General features: G+C 41.8%; 1 protein-coding gene across 2 annotated transcripts in view; it reads left to right on the forward strand.

Annotated features, from left to right (window-relative positions):
• Positions 1 to 16,075, forward strand: part of LOC137412890 (calcineurin-binding protein cabin-1) — a 180,766-nt gene that overhangs the window by 104,675 nt on the left and 60,016 nt on the right. For both annotated transcript variants that reach the window (XM_068098225.2, XM_068098230.2), the window contains 4 exons: positions 493 to 704; positions 6,807 to 7,021; positions 8,023 to 8,105; positions 11,686 to 11,913. In XM_068098225.2, coding sequence (XP_067954326.2) covers positions 493 to 704; positions 6,807 to 7,021; positions 8,023 to 8,105; positions 11,686 to 11,913 — 738 coding nt within the window. The remainder of the gene's footprint in view (positions 1 to 492; positions 705 to 6,806; positions 7,022 to 8,022; positions 8,106 to 11,685; positions 11,914 to 16,075) is intronic.

Consider the following 16,075-nt stretch of genomic DNA (forward strand, 5'->3'; position numbering starts at 1 on the left):
ATTATTGATGCATTTGATTTGTGAAACATCTTCGTCTTCTAGCATCACTTACTGGTGGTAGAATTACTCCCTGTAGGTTAGAACAGGAATTTGGCATTTATTCAGTATGCCGGTGATAGTTTGTCTATCCTTCGTGAATGACACCATGGGATCTTTAACATCCACCACTTAATGTTGGCAGATAGGTCACTCAGTTTTACTTTCATCCAAGGGACGGCGCACTCATTGAGGCCTCACACTGCCTGTGAACCACCTACATGGCAGTTTATAGGTGGGCCGAGATTAAAACCCAGGCTAGACAGCTCAGAGGCAAGTGTGCATACCTCGAGGATATCTTGCCATCTCTGTGAATGCTGGATACCGGCTTCCAATCATGATCCTGTGAAGACATATACTTTTACAAGTCTGGAAAATCCTGCAGGTGTTATATACATGTTTCATAAATAAAACCTTGAATGACCAGTGTAATTATCCTTTTTCCCCTTTCTATAGGTATATTACCGTCTGCACGCTTCCATCTTGAAACTCCTTGAGAGGTCTGAGGAAGATGAGGAAGAGCCAGAGAAAGATGAATCGGAGAAAATGGATGAGAAAATGCCCGTCGATGAAGTCGAATATCTGGACTACAAGCTGCTGTTTTCCTACATGTGGGAGGCAACACATGGGCCTTTTGCCCGAGGAGAAGAGAATAAGAGTTCAGACAAGTGCGTTCTATTGATGCAACATTTTTACGTGTTTGTAATGTTTTTTTGGTAGTTTGATTTTAGACAACTAGAATCTGAGAGTCGATCAAAATAACTTTCTGTAATTCCTCATCCCAAATGTGCAGTACCTTGAGATTGTGGTCAATTCAGTGATTTATTTTAACCCAAACATAATATACATTACATGACCAAAAGTATGCGGACACCCCTACTAATTTGGAGATTCGGCTGTTTCAGTCACACCCATTGCTGACAGGTATAGATAATCAAGCACACAACCATGCAATCTCCATAGACAAACATTGGCAATAGAATGGGCCGTATTTAAGAGCTTCGTGACTTTCAACGTGGCACCTTCATAAGGTGCCACCTTTCCAACAAGTCAGTTCGTCAAATTTCTGCCCTGCTAGAGCTACCCCGGTCAACTGTAAGTGCTGTTATTGTGAAATGGAAACGTCCAGGAGCAACAGCAGCTCAGCCGCAAAGTGGTAGGCCACACAAGCTCACAGAATGGGACCGCCGAGTGCTGTAGCGTGTAAAAATCATCTGTCCTCGGTTGCAACACTCACTACCGAGTTCCAAACTGCCTCTGGAAGCAACGTCAGCACAACAACTGTTCATCGGGAGCTTCATGAAATGGGTTTCCACGGCCGAGCAGCCGCAAACTAGCCTATAATCACCATGCGCAATGCCAAGCATCGGCTGGAGTGGTGTAAAGCTCGCCGCCATTGGACCTTGGAGCAGTGGAAACGTGTTCTCTGGAGTGATGAATCACGCTTCACCATCTGGCCGCCCGACGGACGAATCTGGGTTTGGCGGATGCCAGGATATCGCTACCTGCCCAAATGCATAGTGCCAACTGTAAAGTTTGGTGGAGGAGGAATAATGGTCTGTTTTTCATGGTTCAGGCTCGGTCCCTTAGTTCCAGTGAAGGGAAATCTTAACCCTACAGCATACAATGACATTCTAGAATCTAGACGATTGTGTGCTTCCAACTTTGTGGCAACAGTTTTGGGAAGGCCCTTTCCTGTTTCAGCATGACAATGCCCCCGTGCACCAAGCGAGGTCCATACAGAAATGGTTTGTCAAGATCGGAGTGGAAGAACTTGACTGGCCTGCACAGAGCCCTGACCTCAACCCCATTGAACACCTTTGGGATGAATTGGATCACCGACTGCGAGCCAGGCCTAATCGCCCAACATCAGTGCCTGACCTCGCTAATGCTCTTGTGGCTGAATGGAAGTAAATCCCCGTAGCAATGTTCTAACAGCTAGTGGAAAGCCTTCCCAGAAGAGTGGATGCTGTTTTAGCAGCAAAGGGGGTGGGGTGGGGGGGAGGGGGGGGACAAACTCCATATTAATGCCCATGATTTTGGAATGAGATGTTTAATGTTCGGGTGTCCACATACATTTGGTCATGTTGTGTATGTCTTTTTTATTGTGATCCAGAGGTTTATTTACTTGAACTCTTAAAAGTTCCGAATTTACAATTGTTTTTTTTCCCCCATTTGCAGTTGTTAGACATTGAACTAATATTTGATTGTTTGCCTGTGCATTATTTACAGTACTGTGCAAAAGTTTGGGTTATTCCAGCGCTGCACATACTTTAGGGTAAATTCATCAAATTATAATTTATAACTGTCATGTGTTTATGATTTTAAATTAACAGCCTTTATAAATGTGTATGAAACAAACTGCTTTAGTAAATAACAAGAAAAGTATCATTTTATAGTATCAGTTAATACTTTGTGTCCACCCTTTGCCTTCTTGAGTGACAAATTTTTTACCCATGCTTTCTGTTTACAACTGAAGCACTCTTACAGGAATATTTTGCCAAATATAACTCGAGTACATTCTACATGTTTTGTAAGGTTATTTGGGTTGCTGAAATCCCATATGGCCTCGATGGGACTCATGTCCAGAATCTGGGGATGGAAATTCTAATACTTGGAGCACACCAAGTGTAACCTTGTGCTTCCAAATATTGTGGTCCTATGTTGGAATTGTTTTTTGGATCATTATCCTGGAAGAAAATGAATCCTCTTGTGCTTAAACAATTTCCACTAGGAACTGCAGGGTGCTGCAGTATCTGCTTTTCGTCTTTTGCTCGGGTCCCATTGATTTTAAGAAGTTTTCCTACACCAGAAGCAGAGATAAAACCCCACTCAATCGCAGAAACTTCTCCGTGTTTAACAGTAGCCTGCAGACATTACATGTCATAACCTTATCCAGGGTACAAACTGGCATCTCTTACATCCAAAAAGTTCAAACTTCGATTCATAAGACCAGAGTACCCGATTCCATTGTACAGTCACCCAATTTGGTGTTGCCTCACAAATTTCAGTCTTTTCACCTTATTCTGTGGTCTCAGCAGTTGTTTCTTTACTGTAACTCCGCCATGGAGATCTGCTGCAATCAGCCTCCTGCAACAGTGCTGGACGAAATTGTAATGTTCAGACCTGCTCTCATTTCATTTATCATCTGCCGACTTGATTTTGTTCTATCACATATGCTGAGCAACTTCAAGTACTTGGCTTGCCTTGGGGAGGTTTTTCTGGGTCTTCCTGACCTCTTTTCTTGGACTGAGCCAGTTTATTTCCGGCATTACAAAGTGCACGTCACATCATGGAAATCTTCAGCTTTTCTGCTATATTTTCTTCATCGTGTTCCCTTCTTGCAGAGTTTGGATCTTCACACGCTGTTCTGTTGAAAGTTGCTTCCTTGGCGCCATTCTGAACACACTAATAGATTTTCAAGCAAGGGGCTAGGCCCGGCTGTTTTGTCACAGCTGTTGAAAACTAATTTCCCAAATTCACCAATTTGCAACTTTTGTTGTGTTTTCCTGTGATTTGTGTGAATGAAACTTGTGTTGATTTGTTCAGTATATATATTTTTTTTTAGTGTACAAAAATCCACAAACTGTTGCCTGCATATTTTATTTGTGGTAAGTGGATATTACTAGCACATGATATCGCATAAAAAAGTTCTTCAATTTCCTAATTTATTTTATATAATTAGAGGTAACTGTGATATTAAATTGGCTTTCCCAGAAATTTGAATTATTTTCTTCCTATATTGCACATTTCAAACTTCCCACAAATGTTTAATGGGGAAATAATAGTACCACAAAAGTGAAAATAACCCAAAAGTTTGCACAGTACTTTGTGTAGAATTACTTCGTCGTTTGCTTGCTTATTTACCTCAATCCTTGCTTGGAGAAGAGATGAGATACTTAAAAGCATGTAGCATGTATTTTCAATATTTTTTCGTTGTTGATGGAAATTTATGGTTCTGTATTATAAAACTATTTATGTTTTAATTACGTGTAATCACACAAGTAACGCTCTATGATCAGCATGTTTTCACTCTGTCAAACGACATAAATCGTAATTGTAACTTTTAGGTGCTTCTGTCATCGGGTTGGGTTGGCGTCAGGAAGGGCATCCAGCCATAAAAACATTGCCTCAAACAGGGAACCATGATTGTCATGGGGCCCGCAAGGCTAACCCCCGCTCTAGCGGGGAAAATGGCCTCAAAACGATCATTCATTCATTCATTCATTCATTTGTCATCGGTGATCATGACTCTAGTACAGTAATACCTCGCCACACGCTGTTTGTCGGCATGCTTGTTTTACATTATCACTACCTCCCAACCCGCTCGCTCACTGTGGACATACAGTACGCTCATACAATCCGTGGCCCTAACGTACTACACACCACGTGGGGACTCGTGATGATGCTTATCTCAAATCCGCGTTCAGCCCAGCCTGTTTGAGAACACCTCGGGTCAATTAGTTTGCTCGCCAAGGTGATGACACTTTTCATTGCCATTTCGTTTGTATTCCACGTTTTGTGCTTATGAATGAATGAGGGGGGACCGGGATGAATGAGGGGACTGAATGAATGAGGGGGGACCGGGACCGGGAATGAATGAGGGGGGACCGGGATTCGAACCCAGGATCCTAGGATCCCAAGCCGGCACCCTAACCGCTAAGCCAACACCAGGCTGTGCTTAAAAGTTCGAAATTTCGAAGCCCAAGAAAATGAAACGAAGCTTTTCCCCTTGCGTTAAATTTGACATTTTGAAACTCTTTGAGGGGACAAGGCCATGCTTCATTTTCGTTTTGTTTTCTACACTTTTGTTAAGTGTAGAAGGTTACCTGGCATTGCACGGTGGTTCTAATCCAGTTGGCATTTTGAAGAAATCTAATTTTTTTTTGTGGGGACCGAAAACACTTCACTACACTTACTAAGGAACCTGGTTGGGAATCATTTCATATTACCTTTTACATAATTACAAAGACTTAGACACTATGGAGCGACTTTAAAAATAATGATGTTTTTTTCCAAAATTTCACTATTGTTTTTGCCTAAAACACTCTGCGACATACTGATGAACCTCTGAAAGTTTGACAAAGATCAGTTTGGCCATCTCTGAGAAAAATGGCGACACACACACGACACACCACGGCTCTCTTGTATTGTAGAAGATTATGACTGTTATTTATTTATTAATAAGCACAATTTTATGCTTTCGAACTCGTATTTTGGGAAAAATCTTGGTTTTTGATTTCCTTCACTAATGCAGCTCCTATTTGTAGCACAATTCTTGTGGGAAAACTTGCTATTTGCATGGAAATGCATTTGTTATACTTCGTGGACTCTTCTCTTCATGGATTTTCTCCTACCCTGAACTCGAATCGTGTTTGCATTTGTACAGCATATTTTCTGCAGGCTTGTGCTAATTCTACTGCAGAGCATGTATTCTTCCACACTATATGTGTTAGCCCGAGGCTTTTATTTTTTTGGATATCTTGACTTGATATCTTTGACTTGATATATTTGACTTGATGTCTCATGACGCTTCTTCCTGCCGAGGCTTCCGGCATATATTCACAATTCTTGCGGACTTGTTTGTTTCCATGTCGTAGTATCCTGGAGTTGATTTTAAACTTCTGACTTGGTTTCGCATGTTGTATTATGTACGTACGGAACTTTCAACTTTTGTTTTGAATGGGAATATTGAATTTAAGGAACTTTTGTGACTTTCACATGACTCCTCCCGAGGTACACCAACAATTTAATGTTAGGTGGGTTTAGCTAGCGGACCCAGCCAGTCAGCTCGCATCAGTTTTCCTGTTATGCTTTCTTCAGTTATCGCCCACAAACCATTAAATAGGAATTCAGTAGTATTCCAAACTTACTACACTCTATTAAAAGGAATAAACTTTTGACTCCACCCCATCCATTGTTTTCTTGCTGTGTTTGTCATCCTTCTATTCCCAACTGCTTCAGAATTCTGTCATCCTTTTAGCTGTACTTTTCTTCATCATGTCATTATCAAAATAAGAATTTTCTTTCGATGAAATAACACATCACGGGATGTCACTCATTATATTCTGGTATGAAGGGGCTGACAGCATGGCCTAGAGGTACGCACACTCGCCTCTAAGCTGTCTAGCCTGGGTTTGAATCCCGACCCAGCTACAAAGTTTGGTGTTTCATAGGCAGGGTGATTCATCAATGTGTGTGTTGTCCCTCGGATGGACGTTAAACCAGGAGTCCCGTCTACCAGCATGGGTTGGTGGATGTTAAAATATCTCATTGTGTCCTTCACAAAGAGTAGGCGAGTATCACCAGCCTCATGGCCAAATTCCAAATTCCTGCCCTAACTAGGCGAACGTCAGGCCTGGCCAGGCAGGTTCGTGAAAGACTTGGGCCAAGCCTCCCCCGGCCGACCCCACAATGTGGGATAATAGTGGCCATTAAAGAGCAACAAAATATTCTGGCATGAAGGTCATCCATCCGAGATAACCTTCAAAAACAGAAAGTGTATAATATTTGATTAACATTTTACACAGCCGAATAGCAAAGCAAATCAACAAAAAAAATCTCGTTTAAATGTAGCTCCTTTTTGTCGTTTGTGGGTAATTTATTTATCATATTTTAAAAATTGTTTGTGAATAAAATAATGAAGAATATTCCTGAGGAGGTATTTTTCAGGAGGAATAAAATGAGGTATTTTTCAAAGTTAACCTGCACAAAAAAAAATCAGTCATTCATGGATATTTTTTCTTTTTGTTTCCCAACCCATCTGTCAGGGAACGTACCAGCTTGACCGATGAGGAGCCCTCACGTTGCCTCCTGCCCCCCGCCGCCCCTTCCCGGGGCTCGCACCCTGTTCCCGGCCCCCCCTCGCTCGCTCGGCCAGGTGTGGGAACCCTGTCACCCTTTCCCGGCGTTCCCTGTGACCACGATTACTCCAGACCCCCGCCCCTCCCTGCCCAAGCAGACAGAGAAGGCTCCATTATCCCTGGTACATCACACCTTCCCCTTCATTACTCCGATCTGCTATCGACACCTCCTGCTTTGCTTGCGGCTTCTCCTTTTCCTGGCCTGTTGTTACCTCACTCCATTCAGTCTTTCTTAAGTACCATTTTCACTTTTGATACTATCCTACCACGCAATCATAATTTGTACCTCATATCTTTGTTCTCAAATCACATTGTCCTCTGTAAAAAAAAATTTCCTTTTTCTGATCCTCTTTCCTTTCACCTAGCAGACCAAGCATTTCTTCCTGGCCTTTTCATCACACCATGCAACTCTGGCTCCTGTTTTATCCTTGTATTATTCCATGATCTCTTCTGTTTTCCCAACATGTCATTCCTCAACTCTTTTCTTGACATGCCATTCCTGGATCCTCTTATCCTTGGCACCCCATTCCCCAATACCTTTCTCCATTTCTCAATGTCATTTCCTGAGAGCACCCTTCCCTGATCCTTGTTTTTGTCATATACCATTTCTTCACCCCCAACCCATCCCCACCCTTCCCAACTGCCAACGTCCCTCTCACCCCCAGTCTCTTTGGCATATCATTCATTTTCTTGTGTCATTATCATGTTTACTCTTCTGGTCCTCATATCGCTGAAGTTCATTATATCATCACAATCTCCAGCCTTACCCTTTGACCTCCCCCAGCTTCTCCTGCTCACCGGAAATGGCTGCAGCTTATGCTCTACGTTGTCTTTTCTTCTGTGGACACCGACAAACATTGCTGCCGTGAGATTGCTGCTCGGCCTGCTGTGTTGCTTACCTTGCTCACTGCTGCTTCCCCTGCTCAATTTGGGGGAGGTGGTGGGATGTTTATCAGTTTTAGGGAGAGATATGGGTTTGGCATAAGGGGTGGAGGTGAAATGGTGGAGGTGAAATGTAAAGGTGAATTTTTAATGTGAATTTTGGGTTATGGTGAAGGAAGAATTGGAGCAGGGGTGATGAGCATGGGCAGCATATAGTGATGCGATTGTATTTTATTCTTAGAGATGGAAGGTAGAGTTGGTGAAGGAGATACGAGAGGTGTTGGAGTTGACCACACAAATCCTACTTGTGCTACAGAAACAAAGGTGAGTTTTTTTAATGTCATTGTTCTGTACTTCACAATATTTATTGCAGGGAATCGATGAAGTAGTGCACCACCATATGTTGTCATCCCAAATTATGTCCCATGGTCATTCTTAATCCCATTAAACTTTCCTAACCCAACCATCTTACTTGCTAGTTTGTTTCCTCATATATTTTCTTTCCTTTTATTCTTTGTTAATTCTCTTGATTTTGTCCCATTGTCAGATGTACATTGCTCTTTCTTCCATGAGCCCCGCTTCTGTAAAGAAAATAAATCAATAAAATGTTCTCTATTTAAAAATACAATATTGTTATCAAACAATTGGTTGCTGTGCTGAGTATATTATTGTCATGTCTGAGTGCCCGTTGACACATTCTGCCTCAGTGCCGGGACCTTTTGTCCAGGTAGTTAGCCAAACGGTCTCTTACTGCACTGCGTTCGGTTATTTTTCTTACTTACGGTTACCCTTCCCCAAGGATCATTCAAATGAGCTGAAATTGACGGCAAACGCACGGAAAGCAGATGGCTGAAGCACGTTTTCTTACCTTTTAATGGGTTTGTTGGTAAACAAAAGTACAGGAAAGAGGGTAGACGAAATACTATCAAAACGGTATGAACCTAGTGAATCAAAAGACACAAATAGGGGAATGGGCACACAAACTTATGTACAATGATGAGAAATGAAGTGTGAAAATGAACCCATTCTAGGCGCCACATATCACACTTATAGAAGTCGAGAATGCAGGTGGGGACTTCCCTTTGTCTATGATGTGCAGGGTGGATGCAGGACTCACGCTTTGGAAACCAGGTGCGAGACGATGAGAAACAATGACGAAGTCCGTCCATAGATGAAGTAAACCAGAACAGAGCATGATGAAGTGAACCAGCTACGAGAAGCACTAGAGACGATCAGCCACTCAACCAGCCCCCGTGGGCCTCTTTGTCCTTTCCAGATGAGGCCTCATGGTCAGCCCTTCTTCCTCCTAAAAGAGCTTCTTTGCACTCCATGCACGTGGAGCTCTCCTGTCTCTCCTCTATATCTGATGTCACTTCTTCCCCTCTCCAACAACAGGGTGATACAAGCTTGTGTCAATCCAAAACTTCAAAGAAAAACACAATAATGTTCTGCCTCACAATTTCCTCCATGAACAGCCTGCTTGTCCTCCTTTTCCCCCTGGCTGGAGTCCTCCTATGGGCTGTCTTGCCCACGGGACAGCCCAATAAAAATACAACTTTACAATTTTTTTCTTCTCAGCCCTACAGCACATTACACTGCTGCTGCTGGCACAAACTGGCCAGACAGATCATGATGACATATCGCACGCTTTTCGTGACAAGAGGTCCTCACCTGGCCCCGCCCACAAACAAGAGGTGTTTGCACATACAAAATTATTCTGCCTACCATGTCTATAAATTACATACACTGCCTCCTCAGCATCACATGTAACAAACTACATACTCTTTTTCATATTTTATGTAATGCAGTGATGTTGGCTGATTTCCAAGCAGATGGAAGATTATTTCAGGCAAATGACAGGGTGAAAAATGCAGAGCACACAGAGCAGGTTTTTTAGGACACGTGAGCTGATGCCATCTGATCCAGTTACAGAATCAGAGTTGGTGGTTACCAAAAACTTATCCACCTTCTAATGTGCAAAAGATAGAGCCCAGGAGCAGTTGAGTTTGAATGGCCTTGATTGACTGAAGTCGGTTGTGTTGCTTAACTGTTGCATTCCCCAATGTTGAGCTGCAATTAGTTATTTAATGCGAAAATAGGAATTCACTAATCATGGTCTTTAAGTGTGAAGGTGATGATTTGTTCATTGTGCTGAATTATTACATAGAATGGCAATAAAGAATGATCTCAATCACTTCATTTACAGTCACATGAAAAAGTAAGTACACCCCATGCAAGGTTTTGACTTTTTCAACATATTTCAACATACAGCTATTTGATCTTCATTTCAACAATATTGATCGATAAAGGTGATATAAAATAACAAATATCATGAAACATTTACATTTTGTAATCCATTGTGCAATTTAAATAAACATAAATGCAAATTTTGCATGTGGAAACAGTAAGTACACCCCTACATTTATCACGACTTCAAATACCTAAAATTAGAATCAGGTGCACCAGCTCAGGTACAAATGATTAGAACATCGTTAGAGCGGATCTTGGAGGAACCTGTCTTATTTAAACCTCAGACATTTACTTTGGTTTGCTCTTTGTTGTTGAAGTGTGCGGCGTCACCATGCCTAGATCAAAAGAGCTCTCTGAGGCCTTCAGAAAGAAGGTTATAGATGCCTACGAGTCTGGGAAGGTATTGAAAAAGATCTCCAAACAATTTGAAATCGATCATTCAACTGTCTGGAAGATCATCTACAAGTGGAGAATATTCCAAACAACTGCCAACTTGTTCAGGCCAGGCCGCCCCAGCAAGTTCAGCACAAGAGCAGACGGCAAGATGCTGAAAGAAGTCTCTAAGAACCCCAGAATGTCATCACGGGACCTACAGGAAGCTCTTGCCACTGTTGATGTCAAATTGCACGAATCTACCATTAGAAAGAGGCTGCACAAATTTGATCGACATGAGAGGTGTGCCAGGAGGAAACCTTTGCTGTCCAGAAAGAACATCAGGGCAAGACTAAAGTTTGCCAATGAACACCTAGGCAAAGAACAGCACTTCTGGAACAATGTGCTCTGGCCAGATGAGTCAAAGGTAGAGCTATTTGGCCACAGTACCAGAAGACATGTTTGGCAAAAACCAAAGACAGCCTTTGACCACAAGAACCTGATACCAACTGTAAAGCATGGTGGTGGAAATATTATGGTTTGGGGCAGCTTTGCTGCATCAGGGCCTGGGCAGCTCACCATCATAGAATCCACTATGAATTCTTCATTGTACCAGAGGGTGCTTGAGGATAATGTGAGGCCATCTGTCGGAAAGTTGAAGCTCAACCGAAGGAGGACCTTGCAACATGACAATTTTTTTTTTTTTTTTTTTTTTTTTTGTATACTGAATCAAGGCTCGTGAAAGAGCTAAATGATCCTAAACATACCAGTAAATCCACCAAGGAATGGCTGAGAAGAAAGAAATGGAGGGTTCTGGAATGGCCAAGTCAAAGCCCGGATCTAAATCCCATCGAGATGTTGTGGGGGGATTTGAAACGAGCTGTGCATGCAAGAAACCCCTCAAACATCGCACAGCTGAAAGAATTCTGCATGGAGGAGTGGGCAAAAATTTCTCCCAGTCGATGTCAGAGACTGGTAGACAGTTATAAGAAATGCCTACTTGAGGTTGTTTCTGCCAAAGGGGGCAATACCACCGATTAGAGCCAAGGGTGTACTTACTTTTTCCACATGCGAAATTTGCATTTATGTTTATTTAAATTATACAATGGACTACAAAATGTAAATGTTTCATGATATTTGTTATATTATATCACCATTATCTATCAATATTGTTGAAATGAAAATCAAATAGCTGTATGTTGAAATATGTTGAAAAAGTCAAAACTTTACATGGGGTGTACTTACTTTTTCACGTGACTGTACCTCTATCTTTTTCCTGCAGAAGGAAGCAATGCTTGAAGCAGGAGCTGATGGAACCATACATCCTGCAGTTCTGGCAACTCCAGCACCACATGGGCCTCCGCCTCTCCCCACTGACCATGCTGAATGTCGCAAATTGCTCTTGGAATACTGTGTAGGAGCACTGCGCCTCTGCCTCAGCCGATTTCCCCAGCATTACAAGAGCTTATACCGTCTTGCCCACCTCTATCTGCATGGGCACAAGCAACAGGTGTGTGTATGATATACTGTTTTGTATATAAACACTACTGGTCAAAAGTTTTAGAACACCTCAATTTTTCCAGTTTTTATTGAAATTTATGCAGTTTAATGTCTCAATGTACTCTGAAATTAAGCATAGAACAAATAAACAATTGGAGATAAAAAAAGAAATCATAGAATCGTTTTATTTAACAAAATTTAATTTAAAATTTTTACTCAGCAAAGTAGCCACCTTTTGCAGATATAACCGCCGAACACACTCGTGGCATTCTTTCCACAATGGAAATCAAATATTGTTCAGGAAGTTCTTCCCAATACTTTTGCAGAAGCTCCCACAAATGTATTGCACTTGTAGGTTGCTTTGCTTTCACCCTTCTGTCCAGTTCATCACAAACCAGCTCGATGGGGTTTAAGTCTGGAGACTGTGCTGGCCATTCCATGATTTGAAGCCTACCGTCTTGTTCTTTTCCTCTAAGGTAGTTTTGTTATGGCCTGGAGGTGTGTTTTGGGTCATTATCTTGCTGTAGGACGAACCCCTGACCAACTAGGCATGTACCAGAGGGTATTGCATGGTGCTGCAAAATGCTGTGGTATCCCTTTTGGTTCAGGGTGCCAGTCACTCTGTGCAAGTCGGCGACTCTGGATCCAGCAAAAGAGCCCCAGACCATCACTCTTCCTCCTCCATGTTTGACAGTTGGTGTCACACACTGAGGAACCATCCTTTCGCCTACTCGACGGCGTACAAAAACCCTGCGTGATGAACCAAAGATTTCAAATTTTGATTCATCGGTCCATAAAACCTTCCAGTCTTCAGTAGTCCACTGGCGGTGCTTCATGGCCCAGGCAAGCCTCTTTTTCTTATTTCGCCATCTTAGCAATGGCTTTCTTACTGCCACTCGACCTGTCAAACCTGCAGCTCGAAGTCTTCTCTTCACAGTTGAAACTGAGACTTGCTCACTTCGACCAGTGTTAAGCTGTGCTTGAAGCTGTTGTCCTGTGAGCCGCCTATCACGCAAGCTGTTGACTCTCAGAAACTTGTCTTCTGATTCTGTTATGGCTTTGGGTCTGCCAGACCTCTTCCTGTCAGAGTTTCCTCCAGTTTCAAAGTGCCTTTTGATGGTGTAGGAAACTGTACTCACTGACACCTTGGCTTTCTTTGCAATTTCTCGAAAGGAAAGACCTACACTTTTAAGGGGTATAATGGTCAGTCTGTCTTCCTTTGTTAATTGCCTTTTTCTCGCCATTATGATAGCAATATACTACTTCCTGCAGTGCAATATTGTCCAGGTAATGAATGCTTCAGAGGGTGTAATGACAGTCTGTTCCAATATTGCTTTTATACAGACAGTGGGTTTGTAATCAAGTAATCAGCAGAGGTTGGGACACCTGTAGGAATTGTTTGCATCAACTTTCAAGGCTTAATTTACTTAGATTGCTGCAGAACAGCTGTAAGTTGTTAACCCATTACTTGTTCCCTGAAGAAGGCCTTTTTTACAATATAACTGTGCAATTTACATTATTTTCCCGTTTTTGCTAACCTAAACTTTTTTTTTAAACCTCTAGCAGTTTACTGCGTACCTTTGTGCCATTTCAGGTTATTCACTGGACTTGAATTGCTTAAATTTCAATAAAAACTGGAAAAATTGAGGTGTTCTAAAACTTTTGACGTGTGTGTGTGTGTGTGTGTGTGTGTGTGTGTGTGTGTGTGTGTGTGTGTGTGTGTGTGTGTGTGTGTGTGTGTGTGTGTGTGTATATATACATATATACACACACACACACTCAAACACACACACACACACACACACACACACACACACACACACACACACAGTCACAAGTTCAGAAAATGCATGAATGAATTTATGAAAAGAAAACAAAAGTGATGTTTAACAAATGCAATCTTCCTCAGTCGGTAGAAATTAATTGCATCAGATTATAAGAAGGAAACCATTATATATATATATTTGTCAATCAATATCGTTATTGAGAAGCAGTTGTTTGAAAACAAAAACAGAAGAGCAACTAGAAAGGTACTTGGTAGAGCGCATTCCCTCCGTCAGGCTGAACAGTTTACGTTTTGTATCCGGCTTGTTCTTGTTCACTAACAAACTCATCCACCAAGTTTTGTCCTCATTTGTACACAACTTTTTGAAATATCATGCTGTATATTGTTTTCATCCAATGTTGAAAAATCACTTATAATTTTTTTTAAAACGTAGTATTCTGATCTTCACCAAAATCGAATGAATTCTTCCTTGTCACATGTCCAACATGTCCACCAAGTTTCATCCGAATCCGTCCATAACTTTTTGAGATATTGTGTTATATATCGTTTTTGACACGATCTCCAATGGCAAAGAATCACTTAATAAATTCTCATATCCAGATCCGGATCTGCACCAAAATTGAACCATTTCGTCCTTGTCACACACCCAATCTGTCCATCAAATGTCATCCAAATCCATACACAACTTTCTGAGATATTCTGTTCACAGACAGACAAGCAAACTAGAACAGCACTCAGTAGAGCACATACCTCTGCCAGGCTGAACAGTTTGGTCTGTATCCCATTGATAGGCCAGATCTTGATTCGGACCTAAACCAAAGTCTAATCGGCTTGTTCTTGTCACCTAACCAACTGGTCCACCAAGTTTTGTCCAAATCCATCCTTAACTTTTTGAGATATTGTGCTATGGATCAGCTTTAGTCCTATCTCCCAATGGTGAAGAATCACTTACAAAAATTAAATAATTATCGTATCCGAATCCGGATCTTCACCAAGATCTAATCATTTCGTTCTTGTCACATACCTCTCTGCCAAAGTTCATCCAAATCTGTCCACAACTTTTTGAGATATCTTGTTCACAGACAGACAAACAGACAGACAGGGTTGAAAACATAACCCCCTCCATCCACTTTCGGTGGTGGAGGTAACAAATAGGTGGGGTTGAAAACATAACCTCCATCCACCTTCTGTGGCAGAGGTAAAGATAGCCGGAGTGCTTTTGGGGAATAAAGTTCTATTCTCAAATGGGACTGCCGTTGGATCTTAAAAGGAAAATCTTCAAAGAATGTGTATTACCTGTCCTAAATTATGGATGCAAAACTTGACTTGTATGCAAAAATGAAAAAGGAAGCTTCAGGTAACACTCAAAGCATGGAAAGATTTGTGCCCATAATAGCAAGAGACAGGACAAGTTATCATTGAAAAGACGTCATGTAGGAATTGTAATGCCACAATGTAGGCAGGCAAGGTAGGGACGTTGTAGACAGGATGTAAAACCTCAAAAGGCCCTTATATAAAATGCTTGAGGCATTTCTTGTTAAAAGTTGGTAACAAGTGTTTTTAACATAATTTGGGTATGCTGAATCCGAATCCGGTTGTTACCAAGCTGGCAAATGCTTTATAGTGGCTCAAAACCGCAATTCAAAATGGCCGCCAAAATCGCACATATTTGAGTTGTCAAATTTTGTTATTTCATGCTTTAGGTTAAAACTATGTTAGCAGAGTAGGTATTTGGTCTTTTGAAAACACTTTCAGCATTGATAATTCAAACTAAGTTGATACCAAGCAAATACAAGCTGCTGGCACCCCGCCAGAGGACAAAATCCAAGATGGCCACAGTAAAATTTTAAAAATGCATATATTTGGTTTCCCACTTGGTCTTTTCCCACTCGGTCTTTAAAACATTTTGCTACCTCGGAGACATGCTGAATGGAGAAGGTGGATCAGACTCGGCAACGGTTGCTCGAGTGAGATGTGCATGGAAGAAGTTTCGGGAACTGAGTGGCGTGCTGATGAGGAGGAGAGTGTCGCTGAAGCTGAAGGGAAAGGTGTATGCTGCATGTGTGAGAAGTGTTATGATTTATGGGAGCGAGACATGGGTAATGAACGTAGAGCAGCAACGAAGGCTGGAAAGGGTGGAAATGCGAATGGTTCGATGGATGTGCGGAGTATCGTTGAGAGAGAGGAAGACAAATGTTGAATTGCGAAAGATGATGGGAATATTGCCTGTGATTGATGCTGTGAAGAGGAACAGGTTGAGATGGTTTGGTCATGTATTGAGGAAGGATGAAAGTGACTGGTTGAGAAGAGTGATGGAAGTTAATGTAGAAGGAAGTAGAGGACGGGGAAGACCGAGAAAGACTTGGCTAAAGATGGTGGAAGAATA

The sequence above is a fragment of the Myxine glutinosa genome, chromosome 1 (assembly GCF_964187855.1).
Source record: "Myxine glutinosa chromosome 1, kmMyxGlut1.1, whole genome shotgun sequence".
Classification (NCBI taxonomy): Eukaryota; Metazoa; Chordata; class Myxini; order Myxiniformes; family Myxinidae; genus Myxine; species Myxine glutinosa.